The sequence below is a fragment of the Dermochelys coriacea genome, chromosome 1 (assembly GCF_009764565.3).
Source record: "Dermochelys coriacea isolate rDerCor1 chromosome 1, rDerCor1.pri.v4, whole genome shotgun sequence".
In the NCBI taxonomy this organism is placed as follows: domain Eukaryota; kingdom Metazoa; phylum Chordata; order Testudines; family Dermochelyidae; genus Dermochelys; species Dermochelys coriacea.
In genome coordinates, this window is record NC_050068.2 from 338,426,667 (window position 1) to 338,444,698 (window position 18,032).

An 18,032-nucleotide genomic window follows, 5' to 3' on the forward strand; every position below is an offset into this window, starting at 1 on the left:
AGGAATAATTCATAAAGGCAGACGGTGGGGGGTTTTGGGGCATGTCATTCTTTATGGGCGGTAATTATCATGGGAGAAGATCAGAGATAATGGTCAGCAGATTTCTTCTTTTTCTCTTCTTCTCAGTGCAGTTTTTAGTCTCTTTCCAGTCAACCATGAGACTCTGATCCTAAAGGATCCGTGTGGAACAGCCAAGCCATCTCATCAGCATATGTTAATAAATAATAACCATTGCACTTCTGTAGCACTTTTCGTGTTACAGAAGCAATTAGTGCTGGGGAGTTTCATTCTTCATTAAGATCAATTTTAGAGTAATATAGCAAAAATTAGAGAGGGGGGGAGAGAAACAATTAAAAGCACATTACAGCAATTGCATATTGGCCTGCTGGGTGAATACACATCTCAGACAGCAGGCTCGTTGTGAGAATTAGTGCTAGGGATAGGAATCTTGTTTGTCCCTGCATCCTAATGAATAGCTTGAGCAATTAGCAGCTATAGATGTAAGCCCCAGCCAGTATGCCACTGTAGCCCCTGACTGCTGTGATCTGAAGTATTTACCATCACAACCAAACACAGGATATTATATACATTGCGGTTGTAGTTTGAAGTGTGACTTAATGAAATTAAGCAACATAACTGTACTTTTATATGTGACCAAGTTGTAATTATTACAACCTTTGTGTGTGATACGCTCCAGTAGAGAACAAGGTGGATCGTTCAGCTATCTGTTTTGATTCAGTGCCTGCACTGCAGAGTCAGTTCAGGTTAGCCATGCTGCAAAGTCAAACCCAAGTTACTGTGTCCTCACTGATTCTGCACTCACCCTTGTGTGTCGCTAGGACTTCTGGGGGCATATCCTAGGCTTCTTTGTATTGCAGTAGCCTGAGCAACTCTGATTCATTCTTAGTGAATTTTAAGAGAATTTGTGTGTCCTGTACACACAAGGGGACGTGTGGGAAGGCATTGGAGGACTGTCAGTACTCAAATGGTTCAGCTTGTGTCCTCACTGCAAAGTAAGTGGGATACCCAAATGAAAGCAGCAGCTGAGCTCTAGCCTGCACACCCCGCCAGGCTAACTAGCCCTGGTTTAAAGCACCACTAAACTTGTGTGAGAGGATTTTGTGCATGGACCGGAGGGGAATTATAGGCAACACCCAAGTAAGAGTCCAGGTTAGCTCTCTAGTGAAGACATGCCCATTGTGGAGGCTCCATTACTGGCCAGTTGCAAACTAATGCTCTGTCTACACTATAAATTTAATCATGTTAAAGCAAAGTGTGAAACTCTTGGTAAATGTTGACTTTCTAATGACAACCACTGTGCGTATTGGGAATGTGACACAACCAATTTTGGGGATGCTTCAGATATCAAAATATGGCTACAAGACTCTAGCGGATACCAAATTCTGGTACTGATGCCATCACTGGAGTGGAGCGCCACACACCAGTATAGGATTGGACTCTGATGTTGATAGATCACAATGCTTTCATGGACGAAACATCTAAAATATATATTCAGTACTTAATTAAGTAGGAATTAATAATTAAGTACTTAATTAGGTAGGAATGACAGCAGTTTAAGAAAAACACTGTGTCCAACAAAAAGCAGAATGGGAAATTTAGATATGCAGAATGTAATTACTCGACTGGAAACTGATCCAAGCAATGGGGCTAATACTTGCAAAAGGTCTCATGGGGTTTTCAGTGACCACTAGTCACTTGGACTTTGGAGATCTTGTAGCAATGCACTTCCCCCTAACCATATAGAAGTAATGATTTAGTACTAAGAACACACTTACTAATTCACCAGCACTACTTCCTGCAGCACTTACCATAGGTATCCACTAACAGGGTAGAGAGTCATCAGCCCTAGAACTTGCTTTGCCTAACCCTATTTGATTTGTAAGATATGTCTAGATTGTAGCCCAAAGTGGTCTGGCAAGCCCGGCTTAGTTTAAAGGGTTGATACTGACATTACCACTGAAATTTGTCAAGTAAGGAAACTATTGTTGACTCATATTTGTAAGTGACAAATCTAGAAATGTATCTTTTCTGAATTAAATGTTGCTATTTTAGTGACAACTATTGGGTTTTTTCCATCTTTTTACAGGAGGCGAAAGGAGATTTTGCAAGGTAAGTTTGTTGAAAGTTCTCTCAGTGCCATTATTTGTTCTGACAGTGAAATTGATTATATCTGCTGGAGGACTGATGTGACAGTTTATAACTGTATTGCAATGGGGAACTCTTAACATTGTTAGCCTAGACATCATATTTTCTGTAATAACTTAGGTCCAAAATGCTGCCCTGGCCCAGACCACATATTGAAAACAGCATTGTTTGTGATTACGTTGTTTGTGAATTTCTTGATGTGTTCGTGAAGTTCAGGAAACAGGGTAGCCTGCAGAAGGAAATTACTGAGGAAATGACTCCCCCACAATCAGTGTTGTAATACCACATGTCCAGCAGGACTTGATGTTAAAAGTCTCTCACTAACTGGTATTAGGTGCCTCTGAATGGATGAGCTGAATGCCTGAGCCAAGTTTGAGCCTGATTTTCAGAAATGCTGAAAAATTTTACCTGCGGCTGGGATTAGATGGCTCAGGGGATTGTTAATGAAATGTACAGCGTCTGAGTTACCAGCACAGATCAGGTCCAGGTCAGTAGTGACCGAAAGTCATTATCATCTGATGGCTGTTCAGTGCCCTGTGGAAAATCCGTGGATGCTCTCACTCTGATACTTAGCAAACCTAGGTCCATGTTACAAAAACAAACTCCACCATAGATTACACTGTACTGCTCTCAAACTGACTGCAACTGGAGTCACCATCAATCATCCTTGCAGCTGATCTCAGAAGGAAAGCCAGTAAATGGATGGGCAGGGAGGCATCCCCTAGAGAAGGTCCCTCCAGTCAAGGCTGAGATGCATTGGCAGAATGCTCACAGTGCTACTGGGGATGAACAGAAGATTGTGACTAAACAGAGGACCAGATAAAACGAGACTTCATTCTCCAGCTCTGGCAGGCTAGGATCTTTAAGCAGCACTAACATAAACTTAATTTTTTTTAAAAACTGGAAAGATGGAATGTGCGTTGCAAATACTGTAACCTTGCCCTGCAACAACCAGGAATGTGAGACGACACTCAACAAAAAGGGACTCTAGTTCTGCCCTATCATTTTTCAGAGTCCCAGTCGGCTTGCGAAATCCTGACACATTTGTGACAAGGAAACACAAGCCTGATCTTGCTTTATTTCTCAATTCCAACCATTTCAGAGCAGCGTAGTTATCAGCGGTGCCATTTAGTTAGGTAGCTAGGAGAAAGAAAGGGAGTACTTGTGACACCTTAGAGACTAACAAATTTATTTGAGCATAAGCTTTCGTGAGCTACAGCTCACTTCATCAAATGCATCTGATGAAGTGAGCTGTAGCTCACGAAAGCTTATGCTCAAATAAATTTGTTAGTCTCTAAGGTGCCACAAATACTCCTTTTCTTTTTGCGAATACAGACTAACACGGCTGCTACTCTGAAACCTGTAGTTAGGAGAGACATTTAGCTATTTTATCATGCAGGCTGATTTAAAACACATTGTCAAGTGAGAAATGCTTTCCCAGTTCAATCAAAGCCCATGATAACTACGTCCTCCATAGCACACACAGAGTTATGAACAGCAGAGCATCCTGTACATAAAAAAACATGCACAGGCTGGACTTGAATAAGGTTGAGGACTGAGCAGATTGGGTGAGGTGGTTCAGAGGATTGGATGGATCCGATTCCAATCCAGTGCAGAGCTAGAAGTAGCAGTGGAAGGTTTTCACCAGCTGAAGGCTGTTCATTGCTTTGTGTCAAATGAGTTGGTCAGGTTTCAACATCACAGAAAACCCCACCATAGGTGGGGCTAAATGGTCCTCCATGTCAGGGTGAAGGTAGTACCTAGTTTTTATATGGTACTTTTCATCTGTAGATCTCAAAGCACTTTAAAAAGGGTCTCAGTATCCCCATTTTACAGATGGGAAAACTGAGGCACAGAGTGTGGCAATGACTTGCCCAAGGTCACCAAGTAGGCCACAGCTAAGAGTAGAACCCAGGTCTCCTGAGTCTACTTCTGGTGCACAATCCAGTAGGCCACACTGCTGCAAGGTATGCTCCCTGTGTAGCCAGCTAATTTTGTTTAGTGAATGAAAGTCTTCATTGTGTGGTGGTCTCTGTGAGTCTGATGGTCTCAGTGTAATGTCTGCTTTCCAAAACCCACCATTATAACTGGCACCCTGTTGGTGGTCTCATGATCCAGAGGCCAAGATATGAATGGACCTTGGAGACTGACCTCCATGCCTGTAGGCTGGGTTTGAGGCATGTTGTAGGAGCAACATAGGAGAAGCTTGCACCGCTTTATGCCCTTTCTCTAGGGACATCCATCCAGCACCTTTCATGAGCACTTCACATTCGCTAGAGAGGGTTTACTTATTGGGTGAAATCCTGACCCTACTGAAGTCAATGAGAGTTTTGCCTTTGACTTCATTGGGGCCAGGATTTCACCCACTGAGATCTGTGCTTATGGGTTTCATCAACACAGCAATGTATGAACTTTAAGTCTTAGGGATAAATTCAGCCAGATGCAAGCAGGGGTAACTTTGTTTATAGACAATAGGAGTTGTACCTATGTATGCGAGGGCTGAAGGTGGCTCCTGTTATTACATATCTGCGTTTGAGATAAATCATTGTTGAAATGTTGTTACTAATAGAATTTGCTATTGTCTGATATGGAGAAGCTCTGCAGTTACAGAGCGTCTTTGTTACTGAGATTTAAAGATTATATCTTGTAAATGACAGCATAAATTTCATGAAGGCTGCACTATTGAACTCTGCTTTCTGCAGAAACAAAGCTATCTAAGAGATGCATGTTTAGAATGAAAATGGAAAATTTCAGCAAACTTACTGCCTGAAAGCAGTGTCAGATTTACCGTTCAGGAGACTAATGGTCTTTCTTTGGCCCCAATCCAGCAAAGCACTTAAGCGGGTGCTTAACTTTAAGGAAGGGAGAATTCCCACGAAAGCATTTGTTGCAGAATTCCTGCCTGTGGGGACTATTGTGGTTTGATATCTAACCGTATGGTGCTGTGATCTTTACATCACAGCTTGGCATCAGCACAGTGCAATATAGGCATGATGACATCAAAACATCATCTCCCTGAGAGGTGACGTCTCCTGGTGATGAGGGTTCATGCATTCTGAAAATGATTTGGGAATGTGCAAATCGTCATGGAAATCAGAGGCGACCTCACAAAATCCAGGTGGCAACTTTCTGCCATTCTTATCTGATCAGTTGTCACTTCTCCTGTGATGGCTGCTCCTGTTGCAGGTCTTGGGGAAGATGAGTTGTCCAGTGCTGGGGCATGCTAACCATCCTTTATTGGACTCTCCCTGCCTGTCCCGAAAGGGTGTCATGTACCATTTCAGACACACAGCGCCACAGTAGCTCTCTACTGTAGCAGCTCTAAGCCTGTGGGAGAGCTCTCCCATTGACTTAATTAATCCACCCCCAATGAGTGGCAGTAGCTATGTTTTAAAAACAAGTGGCACCTTAAAGACTAACAGACTTATTTGAGCATAAGCTTTCGTGGGTAAAAAACCCACTTTTTCAGTTGCTATGTTGGTGGGAGTAGCTCTCCCTCTGGCATAGCGCTGTCCACACCGGCGCTTAGGTCGGTGTAATTATGTCGCTCAGAGGAGTGGCTTATTCAGATCCCGGGGCCATAGGCACCGACTCCAGGGGTGCTCTGAGGCTGGATCGCTCATGGGGGGGAAAATAGTGGGTGCTTAGCATCCACCAGCCAGTCAGCTGTTTGGTGGGCCCTGCTGATCAGCTGTTTGGCAGCGGGTGGAAGGCACTGCGGGGAAGGGGTGGAGCAGGGGTGGGAAGACATGGAGCGAGGGTGAGGTGCACTCATGGGAGGGGGCGGAGCAAGGGCGGGGCCTCAGAGCGGGGTGGGAAGGGCTGGAGTGGGGATGGTGCCTCAGGGCAGCACGGCCTCACCCACCCGGAGAAAGGAGAGTCAGCGCCTGTGCCCGGAGTGACATAAGTTATACTGACATCAGCGGTAGTATAGACACAGACTTAGATTCAAGTGGCAGTAGCCGTGTGTGGCTGAGATGCATTCTCAATGAGTTACAGGTGATGTGCAACCATCACCATTCAAAGCAAAGCAGATGGCTACGTGAGTCTGGAACCAGTTGAAACCTTGGGTGGAAATTGGTTCCAGGGCCCGAGATGCACTCTGCTGGACAGAGCCAGATAGCCAGTGTCTGCAATGGGTAAGAGTTGCTTCACTGAAGGAAATGTTGGTACTATAGTGAGTTTGCTGACAGACAGCCTTTGTGATCTAACTATTAAGAATTTCAAAGGACAGAAAGCTCCACCCCTCTGCCAGCCTACAGGTCTGTGTGGCTTGGAGGCAAGGGCTTGCTCAGTGGCCATTCAGTAGCAGAATATCATACACCAAAAGCTGCCATTCAGCGGATGTCTGTCTGCTAGCATCAGGGTTATACAAAAGACTGCAGCCATGCTGCAGCGCCACCCCTCAGCGCATTCCCTTGGACTCTGGCTTCCCCGACTCTCCTTCTGAATTTTCCCCTGACTATAAACGTAGAACAGAAAAGGTTATCACTAAATGTGCCTATTTTCCCACATTAGAAACACATAAAGATGCTTGTGTGCTGTGCTGTAAGCTCTCTAGTGTAGCCATAGCAAAAACACAGTGCATCACCAACCCTGGGATGGAAACCCCTGGTGTGGGAGAGACAGAAAAAAATAAGCCATATAAGGCCCAGTGTTTGCTATCATCAGTCCACTCCAATTCTTTAGATTCCAAGCAGAGTTCTACAGTAATTATCAAGGGCCCTGGAGTCAACAGAAGCATTATTGTCATTTTCCTGACTATCTCTTCAGATGGAGTTTTTCCGGCTACTGCCGATTGGGTTTCAAGAATTTCCCAACAAGTTCACATGGCTTGAGAGGCAGAACAGCAGAGGATGTACTACTCAGCTGGGTTTTTAAAAAGAAGTTAAAGCCCTTTGTATGTTAAGGGGAATTGATTTTTCACCTTTGTTTTGGAGGGGTTATCAAAGGATATGGTTGTTTGGACTGAAAAATTATATATTTAGGCTCAGATTTCTAAAGGGGTGCCCAAATCCTATTGACTTTCAATAGGAGATGGACACTTAGCTCTTGATTCTGTACTTCTTGAATTCCGTGGCAAAATTCCTATCGACTTCAGCCTTGAATTCTCTGACTCATAGGCACTGACTCTGTGAGTGCTCCGGTGCTGGAACATCCATGGGGGAAAAAATGGTGGGTGTTCAGCCCCCCATCAGAACCTCCCCTTCCAGCGCCTCCTGCCCATCAGCAGGTCCCGCCGATCAGTGCCTTCCTCTCCCTCTCAGCACCTACCACCTGCCCTGGATCAGCTGTTTTGCAGCATCAGGAGGTGCTGGGGGGCGAGGGGGAGGAGTGAGCGCACAGCGTGCTCGAGGGAGGGGAGGGAACTGGGTGGGGAAGGGGCCGAGTGGGGGTGGGAAGAAGCGATGTGGGGCCTTGTGGAAGGGGTGGAGTGGGGGCAGGGCCTGGGCAGAGCCAGGGGGAGCACCCCTCAGCAGATTAGAAACTCGGCACCTATGCTTAGACTCCTTTGATACACCCAGTCCTAAATCTCACAGACTGCCTCCCTCCTGGCGCCTCTAGATAAGACACTGGGAAATGCTGGGGTAGTTCCAGAAGACTGGAAGAAAGTTAATGCTGTGCCAATATTTTAAAAGGTAAATGGTGTGACCTGAGTAATTATAACCCTGACATTGATTCCAGGCAAAGTACTGGTGCAGATGGTATTGGACTTGATTTAATAAAGAGTTAAAGGAAGGTAATATAATTAATGCCCAATCAACATGAGTTTATGAAAAATAAATCTTGTCAAACTACTCTCATATCTTTTTTTCATGAGATTACAAATTTGGTTGGTAAAGGAAAAGTGTTGATGTAATAGACTTCTGTAGGGTGTTTGACTTGGTATGCATGACATTTTGATTAAAAAACTAGAATGTTATGACAGTAACATGACACATATTAAATGCATTAAAATATGGATAAGAGGTCTCAAAATATAACTGTAAATGAGGAATCATCATCAGGCAGGTGTGTTTCCAAGGGTGTTCCACAGGGATCAGTTCTCGGTCCTACGCTATTTTAACAACCTGGAAGAAAACAAGAAATCATCACTGATAATATTTGCAGATGACCCAAAAATTGGGGGAATGGTAAATAATGAAGAAGCTAGGTCAGTGATACAAGAGTGATGTGGCTCGGTTGGTAAGCTGGGTGCAAGCAAACAATATGCATTTTAATACAGCTAAATGTAAATGTATTCATCTGGGAACAAAGAACACAGGCCCTGTTTACAGGATGGGAGACTCTATCCTTGGAAAAAGTGACTCTGAAAAAGATATAAGGGTTGTGGTGGATAAACTCCCAGTCTGACATTGGGGCAAAAGGGCTAATGCAATCCTGGAACGTATAAACGGGGGAATTTCAAATAGAAGTGGAGAGGTTATTTTACCTCTATATTTGGCACTAATGCAAAGTCTGCTGGAATCGTATATCCAATTCTGGTGGCCACAATTCACGAAGGATGTTGATAAACTGGAGAAGATTCGGAGAAGAGCCATGGAAATGATTAAAGGATTAGAAAACGTGTCTTACAGTGATAGACTCAAGGAACTCAATCTATTTAATTTAACAAAGAGAAGATTAAGGGATGACTTGGTCATAATCTATAAATACCACCATGGGGAACAAATACTGGATATTGGGCTCTTCAATTTAGCCGAGAAAGGTGTAACATGATCCAATGACTGAAAGTTGAAAGTAGACAAATTCAGGCTGAAATGAAGGGGTACACTGAGGGTAATTGACCACTGGAACAATTTACCAAGGGTCGTCATGGGTTTTCCATCACTGGATATTTTAAAATCAAAATGTAGATGTTTTTCTAAAGGATCTGCTGTCTGAATTATTCTGGGGAAGTTCTATGGCCTGTGGTCCCTTCTGGACTTGGAATCTATGAAAGTTTTGAATACTTCATCTGAAACATACTGCACTGCTATGGATCCCTTGCCCTAGCAGAGCAGAGCATATTGCTAGTGTTTGAACTCCCCCCCCCCCCCCCCAATTTAATCCTACCTGATTCGGGGCCTGATCCAGCACCTGTTGAAGTCAATGGGAAAGCTCATGTTGCCTTTCGTTTAATGGAGGGTTAGGATTTTAGCTCTTAAACAACAATGCCAAGAAATCTAGCCACCCGTCGCATAGAGTACTTGTCCCCCAGCTTGATTTAAAAAATAAAAAACCTAGCCTTTTTAAATAGTTCCCCAAACAGTCCATTTTTGTTAGTTCTTTTGAGTCAGGAATCATGATGCATTGGGGAGAAAACTACGCGAGTATCCCCTCACAAAAAGTTGAATAGTAACAACAGCCAGGGAAGGAAGGCAGAGGGCTAATTTGCAACTAAATGACATTTTAAAATAATATACATGTTGGTGCCTATTGTAATCTCAAAAACAATTATATGCTTAGTTTTAATCCCATTTAATAAAACAGCATTTATGCAATTAGGGTTTAAGAATTACATGAGCCAACATGCAACCATTCATATTGCAGCATAACAATAGTGATCATAAAACCTTGCTCCTGTAATGGCACCTTTTTTGCCAGGGGCTCAGAACACATTCCTTCCCTTTTATTCAATGGAGACAATTATTAGACTGATAAGAATAGGGAAAGTTAGCCTACAGTTTCTTTTGCAATTGATGGTTGATATTACATGTAGCAGAAAGTTTCTGAATTTGCTGAGAGCAGATGGCACAAGTAACCTAGCTTAAAATTAATTGCAGGAATAGCAGTATGTTACAAGTTGCTCAGCAAATGAAACATGTTAACATCTAATTTTTGCAAAGCCACCCTGAGGTAGATAGATACTGTTATTTTTAATGTACCAATGGGGAGGTTGAGAGGTTAATTGCTTGTCTAAGGAGGGAGTCAGTATCAGGACCAAGATTAGAGCTGCGGAGTTCCTGGTTTAGATCAGTCAGCCATACCATATTCTCTTTCTCTTACCTCCTCCCCTTAGCTGACCTATAGATGGATTTTTTTTATAATCTATGTTCATATTGTTGTTCAATCTTTTCCTTAGTATAGTATAATTATAATTAATCATCATAACTAAGTGACCAAATTGCTTGAGAGACTGGGTAATTATATATAGGGCAGCCTTTCACCTATAGGTCACCAGTTCAAATCCACCCAAAGTCAAGTATTAGTCATGATGACTGTTTGGGATTCTCAGTGTATTTCTCGTGAGACCAGGGTCCTCACAATAAAAAGCAGTAGCATGGCAGTCTCAGCAGAAACCTAGGGATTGAATGGGCCGTGGAATCTAAACTGCTGTCTCAGCCCGGGAGGTGATCCTCTGAGCTACACTTGGCAGGGTGGTATGAGGGAACTTGAACTATCTCTTCTGGTGATGGACCCATTCTGTGGAACAGAAACACTCTGCCACCCAAGGTAACATTTACATTTAAAACATTTAAAGGTTGGATATTAGGAAAACCTTTTTCACTAGGAGGGTGGTGAAGCACTGGAATGGGTTACCTAGGGAGGCAGTGGAATCTCCATCCTTAGAGGTTTTTAAGGTCAGGCTTGACAAAGCCCTGGCTGGGATGATTTAGTAGGGGATTGGTCCTGTTTTGAACAGGGGGTTGGACTAGATGACCTCCCGAGGTCCCTTCCAACCTTGATGTTCTATGATTCACCCTGTGTTGATACTGTCCATGAAGGCCACCCCATCCAATCCCACTATTAATTACTTTTACTTTTCTGCATGGTTCAATTATATTCCTCACCAAGGGAAGCATCAGAGTTCACAGGATTAGTTCATCCTTTCACAGGCTGTCAATACCAGTTCTGGGATTTCTCCAGCCACTCAAGGGCAGTTCATCATCATTAGACTTGTCATCTGTTTGACAACTTTCTGGTTTGGGGCTTGGAACGGCCCATTTTGGAAATCACTTCCCTTTGTTTCCCAGATGTGTTTTGGAAACTTCTCAGACTTCCCCTTGTTGATGGCAGATGTGACGGGTTAGATCACAGAAACCCCCTTGGGACTGCCACCTGATGTGCTGAGACTACATCTAAGCCCATTTTCCCTGGCAGCTTGGGACTTCAGTGCTCTGCCTGGTTGTGCCAGACAAACTTAGCCTGCTGCAAACACAGACCCAGTTCTGGACCACATCCCCCAAAAGCTGCAGGCTTAACTGAAAACAGCTTAAGAAGTGTTCCTGTCTTCAACACTCAGATACCCAGTTCCTAATGGGATCCAAACCCCAAATAAATCTGTTTTACTCTGTATAAAGCTTATACAGGGTAAACTCATAAATTGTTCGCCCTCTAACACTGATAGAGAGATATGCACAGCTGTTTGCTCCCCCCAGGTATTAATACTTGCTCTGGGTTAAATAATAAGTAAAAAGTGATTTTATTAAATATAAAAAGTAGGATTTAAGTGGTTCTAAGTAACAATAGACAGAACAAAGTACATTACCAAGCAAAATAAAATAAAACACGCAAATCTAAGCCTAATACAGTAAGAAACTGAATGCAGGTAAATCTCACCCTCAGAGATGTTCCAATAAGCTTCTTTTACAGACTAGACTTTCTCCTAGTCTGGGTCCAGCAGTTACTCAGTTACCCTGTAGTTGCTGTCCTTTGTTCCAGTTTCTTTCAGGCATCTCTTTGGGGTGGAGAGGCTATCTCTTGAGCCAGCTGAAGACAAAATGGAGGGGTTTCCAGGGGTTTATATAGTCTCTCTCTTGTGGGTGGAAACCCCTCTCTCCTCCTGTGTAGAATCACAGCTACAAGATGGCGTTTTGGAGTCACATGGGCAAGTCACATGTCCATGCATGACTCAGTTCTCTACATGCCAACACCATTGCCCACCTGTTAGCCCAAACGTTCCCAGGAAAGCTCAGATGTGGATTGGCATCTCCCAAGGTCAGTTGTTAGCTAAGTACTCTCAATTACTTGAATAACCCCTTCACACTATGTTGACCAAATCTCCCTTAGGTGCTTCCTACAGCAAACACTTTAAATACAAGCATAGAGCCAACGCTCATAACTTCAGATATAAAAATGATACATGCATACAAATAGGATGAATACATTCAGTAGACCATAACCTTCGCAAAGATATGTTACATGGCATATCTAGCATAAAATATATTCCAGTTATGTCATATTTACACTCATAAGCATATTTCTATAAAGCATTATGGGGTGCAACGTCACAGCAGAATTCAGACAAATTTCTTATATGGAACCTACCTGAGCAGAGGTACAATGTGAGTGCTGGCTGCTTCTTGGAGAATTGACTTTTTCAAGCCTTTCGCAATGTTAAAAAAGTTGGCAAGGGTCGAGTGCACGGTTGCTGTAGAGGAGACTGACCTGTCTGAGCAAGTGCAATGAATTATGTACATGGTAAGGTGGTGTTATCTGGGTTGTCTCTTCTGTCCGCCACAGAGCATAGAGGTCAGATCAGCGGATAATGCTAAATAGAGCAACATCTCAAACTTGTGCAGAAATGTGTGTCCTGCAGAAGTAAAAAACCAGAATGATTTTTGAACATTTGTTCTTAAGTAGGACTGACAACTGAATGACAGGGTAGAAGACAATGGTAGCCTGTAAAGGTCAACATTTGCCAAAAGTCATCTGACATTGGTATCTGAGATACTGCAATTTTTCTGTATATGTAGAATAGGAAACAGTTTAGTATGTATATTGGCAAATATTGATATTTTAGCCACTGTACATTAGCATTCTAGGATTTACTAGTTTGCACTGGTTTTGTGCCCTTGCAATTTCTTGTGGGTACTTTCCAGCATATCTTTGTCCAGACGAGAAACTAGAACCCATTTTGCAAGAAACTCTGTGCTTTCCAAAGGGATTTCTCAAGTAGAGTTTGTGATCCTGTTTTAACTCAAGTTAATTGGTTGCCAGTTAACTAACTTAATTGTAAATGCTAGTCTAGACACTCCACAAATGTTTGTTCCAGGACGCACACATTTGTCGTTCACCCGCTGGCTCAGCCTAGCAATTAACATGAGTTAAAACACGACCACAAACTCTAGTCTGGACATATCCATCTAGGTTCTTAAGCAGTGTCTATCACTGTGGTATGTGAGTGGAGAAATGCTGTGGCAAAATGCTTGCATCCGATGAAGTGAGCTGTAGCTCACAAAAGCTTATGCTCAAATAAATTTGTTAGTCTCTAAGGTGCCACAAGTCCTCCTTTTCTTTTTGCAGATACAGACTAACATGGCTGCTACTCTGAAACATGTCTAAAGTGGTGTCAGTTGCATCACAATCTCTTCTTTCACCAGAGATAGTTCATTAGCAAATCATTTCACCTGTGATGGTCACCAGGCTCCAGAGTGAAGTTTCTTGCCTGTTCTGAATGGCTTCTAAATACCACCATAGTTTTTCCTTACTAACTAATCACAAATTATTACTGTATATTAACTCAGCACCTTTCTTCTAGCCAATTCTGATCTCATTTACACTGGTTTTACACCAGTGTAACTCTATTGACTTAAATAGACTCCAGACTTACACCAGTATGAAGGAGAATAAGATCCCTAGTTATTACTCAAGGGGAGGTTTCTTGCTATCTCATCATCAATTAGTGTCCTAGTGATTGTTCTTTTTTCCGCCTTCTGTGTCATGGATGTGAGCCTAGCTCATCTTCATAGGGACTGAAAGTCATCAACCAAATGGCTATGATTTAGCCTATGTGAAATGAGCTTCAGTGAAATGTGGTTTCAGTCCGTCTCTCAATGGAGAAGCATCCACATAACTCAGCAATGAGGCCCAAGACTGAATGGGCCACAGGGAGTGAATGACATCTCAGGTGCTGCTGTTGCCTGCTCTGTACCTGTTTTGCAGGGGGGTAGAGGGTTTCGGGCTTCAAGGCTGTCAGCCCGACATCTTTCAACAGCACGCCAATGAACTTCAAAGAAAAGTGTTTGTGTCTGTGCATTAGATGTTTCTATGAGTATCAAGAACCCACAACAGAAGGAGGAGCAACTTTAGATAATCCTTCAGAAAATATTTGGGGAGGAGAGGGTATGGCATTTTATTGAGGAAGGAAAAATTGCTGTTAAGAGGGAAGTCGGTGAGCGTATTAACTCTGGCGTTTCACATCACGCAGACTGTCTTATATTGCCCCTGTTACCGTTGTATCTGAGTGGCTTTTACATATAAAAATAGAAATCAAAATAACAAATGTTTGTGCTCTCGCTCTCTGTTTTTCCTTCCCAGCCTGTAGGAGAAGCGGAAGCAGGCTGATTGGTTTATAGAATATTTTTAACATTCTTACTTATTTGGGGGGAGGAATTGCTGTGATTCTATAAAAGTAAGTTCCACAGTTTGAGCTCCAGTTCTTGCAATCACTTCATCGCCCATGCTCACCCGCTTCCCCCTATTGGTCTGCAGTTTCATTGTTCCAGTGGGAAGTGAGCTGTAGCTCACGAAAGCTTATGCTCAAATAAATTTCTTAGTCTCTAAGGTGCCAGAAGTCCTCCTTTTCTTTATAGCCACCAGAGGAGGTAGTGGAGGGGGAGCCACTCTCTCAGGTGGCTGGGTCCGATCCCAGGGAGGGTTTTGAATAATAGGACATAGGCCTCAAATTGGCCCCTGCTCAGTGAAGAACCAGTGCAAAGAGTGGATCACCGTGGTGATGTGCTAACAAGCAACCTGTGTTGCTATGACAACAAAATGCTACATTTTGCACCAGACGGGAATTGTTTTAACAAAGGTGCCTTGTGCAGCCATTTCTCCCCCCCACTCCTCTTTCCACATGCATTTACCCACAGGGCTGCTCAGTGAAACTGTACCATTGTGGGGTATTTATATTTTGAGGCGATTATATGAGATGAGCAAATGTAGCCAGCTGGGACAGCTCTATTCCAAGTGTGGTACTAGAGGAAAAAATGACTACGCTGCCTTTAAAAGAAAGAAAGGGAAGAAAGGAGAGCCCAGTGCACTTCGTTAAGGAGGAACAGATGCAGAGCCATAGCAGCCAGCCAGCTGGGTTGGGTCATATCCGATATTGTGGTGGTTTTCTTGTAGTCTGATCCCCCTTTTCAACTCTCTCTCTTTCAGCAATGAAATTGTAAAGACCGACTTGAAGAAGCTTCCAGCCCTTCCAACGCAAGCCCTGAAGGAGCACCCTTCCCTTGCTTACTGGTAACCTATCTATCCATGTAATTGTCTCACCCATTGTGAGTCAGCCCCGGCTAGCTACCAGCAAACAGATCTGAAATCCAGGACATCCTGAGTTCTAGTCCTGGCTCTGCCATTGACTTACAGTGTGATCTTGGGCAAGTCACTTTAACTGCTCTATGCCTCAGTTTCCGCATCTGTCAGATAGGTACAATAGTACTCCCCAGCCTGAAGGGAGAGGTTTGAGACCCAAATGCTGCTTGCTTTACTCATACAAGTCATGCAATGCCTTACCACTGAAGTCAGTAGGCCTGATTCTCCACATGTACCTTATGCAACTATTTGCACCTGTGCAACGTGGATGTAGAGTGCTCCCAGTTTGGTACGGTAGCATCTTATACCCACTTTACACTCTTTTTGCACAGGTGTAAATGGCTACACAGGCTGCAAAGCAGCGGAGAGTGGGGCCCTGTGGGACTGCTGGTGTGGGGAAGGTGAGCAGGATTGAACCCAGAAGCAAGAAGGAATTGTTGGGCCTGATTCTGCAAATCCTGTTTGCATGGACTAACCAAACTCCAAAGGGTCTGGTTCTCCTCCTGTATAGGCAGGAGCTGTCCATTTATGGAAAGCTGCATTCAGATCCAGCTCTCGGAACATATTAAGCACTATGTAGGTGCTAAGTGCTGCATTACGTTTTCCTCCTCCTATGTTATTGCATTGAAAACAAAATCTGTTGGCGTGTCAGAGTAGACACAGCACCCCATCTACCGCTCGCCCCACCACCACCATAGCTTCTTTGTCTGCCTCTCCCAGCCTTTTCAGCAGTGCAGATAGGAATTAGTTTGAGGAAAGGCCGTTGGAGCATGGGGAGATGGATTGATTTGCTTTCATGTTTGTCTTTAAAGAATTGGGCTCCCCAAGCCTGACGATGGGAGGATAGTTGTCTTATCTGCTACTCCTTTAGTTTCTGCAGCCTGGTAATTTGATGATGGCTGGGAATATGGATTTCGTTTTCTGATCTATGATCCCCGGGAGATCCTATCCATTTCTCTTAGCGGGGCTACATCACCGGAATTAGCTGTAACTGGTGCACAGCTGAACAAGAGCTAATCTGCTAAGCACTTTCTGAGCTCATTGGAAGAGGTTGAAAGAGTCCCAGGCTGTAATTCAGAATCATAGGCTGGGGCGCTGGCAGATTGCCAGTATTTCTGTATCTGACCCAGCACAAGGAACCTTTTTGAAAACCTGAAACATGTAGTCGAAGATGCCCACCACCCACTGCTTCTTTGACAGGCTGGCTGGGCTCATGTGTGAAGCATGGGGGAGGGAACAGCTGAGGAGCCTATTGTTTCCTTTGGCCAAGAGTTTGGTCTCCTCTTCCGGGTGAGACCTGATCTCCCCACACCCACACACACACCCACACACACACCCACACACTCTCTCTTTCTACTTCTTGGTGTGGTCTCTTTCCTTTTCCAGAGGAAACTGGACGGCTCACTCACCACTCCAAAGTCCATTTCCCATCCTCGCCAAGCCTGATCTTCATCGTCCCTCAAACCATCAGTTCAGAGCCAGATAATCTGTTTAAAATACTATGATTTACAGCAATTAGCAAAAGACAAATCCTTCCTCATAGTCATATGTAAGTTAATGGGAGTCCAAGTAAGTTAAAGTCATAGGAATAAGGGATGCAGGAACAGGTTCCAGGTTAAAAAGTTCATTTTTTTTCAATAGGGTAATAAACCCAAGTGACTTTAGCCATTAGAATCCCTTGTGATCCTGGTTTCACTTCACTGACCAAGTTCTTACACAACTTTATCACATGTACTGTTCATTATTTTTAATGATAGTTTTTTGTCCTCCAAATGTTCACCCCTGTAACATAAGGTTCATACTGTAACCTCTGATGGGAAATCAGGCCCACAGTCACTTCTCTGAAATATTGGTCAAACGACAGATGATCTAAATGGAAAGAATTTTTAACTCCAATTTACTTTTCGACATTTCTGCTGTGCCCCTGCTTTTGGTGTCTAACTGAGATTTTACGGTGAAAGCAGATTTCACACTTCTCTTTGCCATTTGCAATCAGTTTCATGCTTGGGTTCTCCTGCATTAGCACAGGGCTATGCTTTGTGCGTTTCCAGCATTACAAGGCAATGTTTAAAGTGCTCTTTCAATTGCTTTTGTTGACTTATTTTTAAGTCCTAAAAACGAGCTAAAATGATTATAAAGTTATAACCGCATTGGTAAGACTCAAAAGAGAGATGTTGGTTATATGTGTATATTCACCGACTGCAGATTTTTATATGACCACTTCTAGCTTCACCCGTATATAATAATGCAGCTACATGTGAACTCAGTATGAACAGAAACTAAAAGTTTGGCACCTTTACATAGCTGCCACTACTTTAGTAATTGTGTCCATGTACATTCTTCCTCTGGGCCAAACCCTGAGAAGTGCCGATCACCTTGGGTATGTTTGCACTGTATTTTGGAGGTGTGATTCCCAGCGCAGGTAGACAGACTTGCACTAACTCAGCTTGAGCTAGCACACTGCAAATAGCAGTGTGGGTGTTGTGGCATTGGCTGAGGCTGGGGCTAGCCCCCTGAGCTCAGACCCAGGGAGTCAAGTGGGCTTGGGTGGGTAGCCCAGCCATCAGCTGTACCTCAACATCCATGTTGCTATTTTTAGCATGCTAGCTCAAACTGAGCTAATGCAA

General features: G+C 43.5%; 1 protein-coding gene across 12 annotated transcripts in view; it reads left to right on the top strand.

Moving 5' to 3' along the window:
* Positions 1-18,032, top strand: part of FRMD4A (FERM domain containing 4A) — a 545,903-nt gene that overhangs the window by 451,046 nt on the left and 76,825 nt on the right. For all 12 annotated transcript variants that reach the window (XM_038383022.2, XM_043498286.1, XM_043498253.1 and 9 more), the window contains 2 exons: positions 2,108-2,130; positions 15,253-15,336. In XM_038383022.2, the coding sequence (XP_038238950.1) occupies positions 2,108-2,130; positions 15,253-15,336 (107 nt within the window). The remainder of the gene's footprint in view (positions 1-2,107; positions 2,131-15,252; positions 15,337-18,032) is intronic.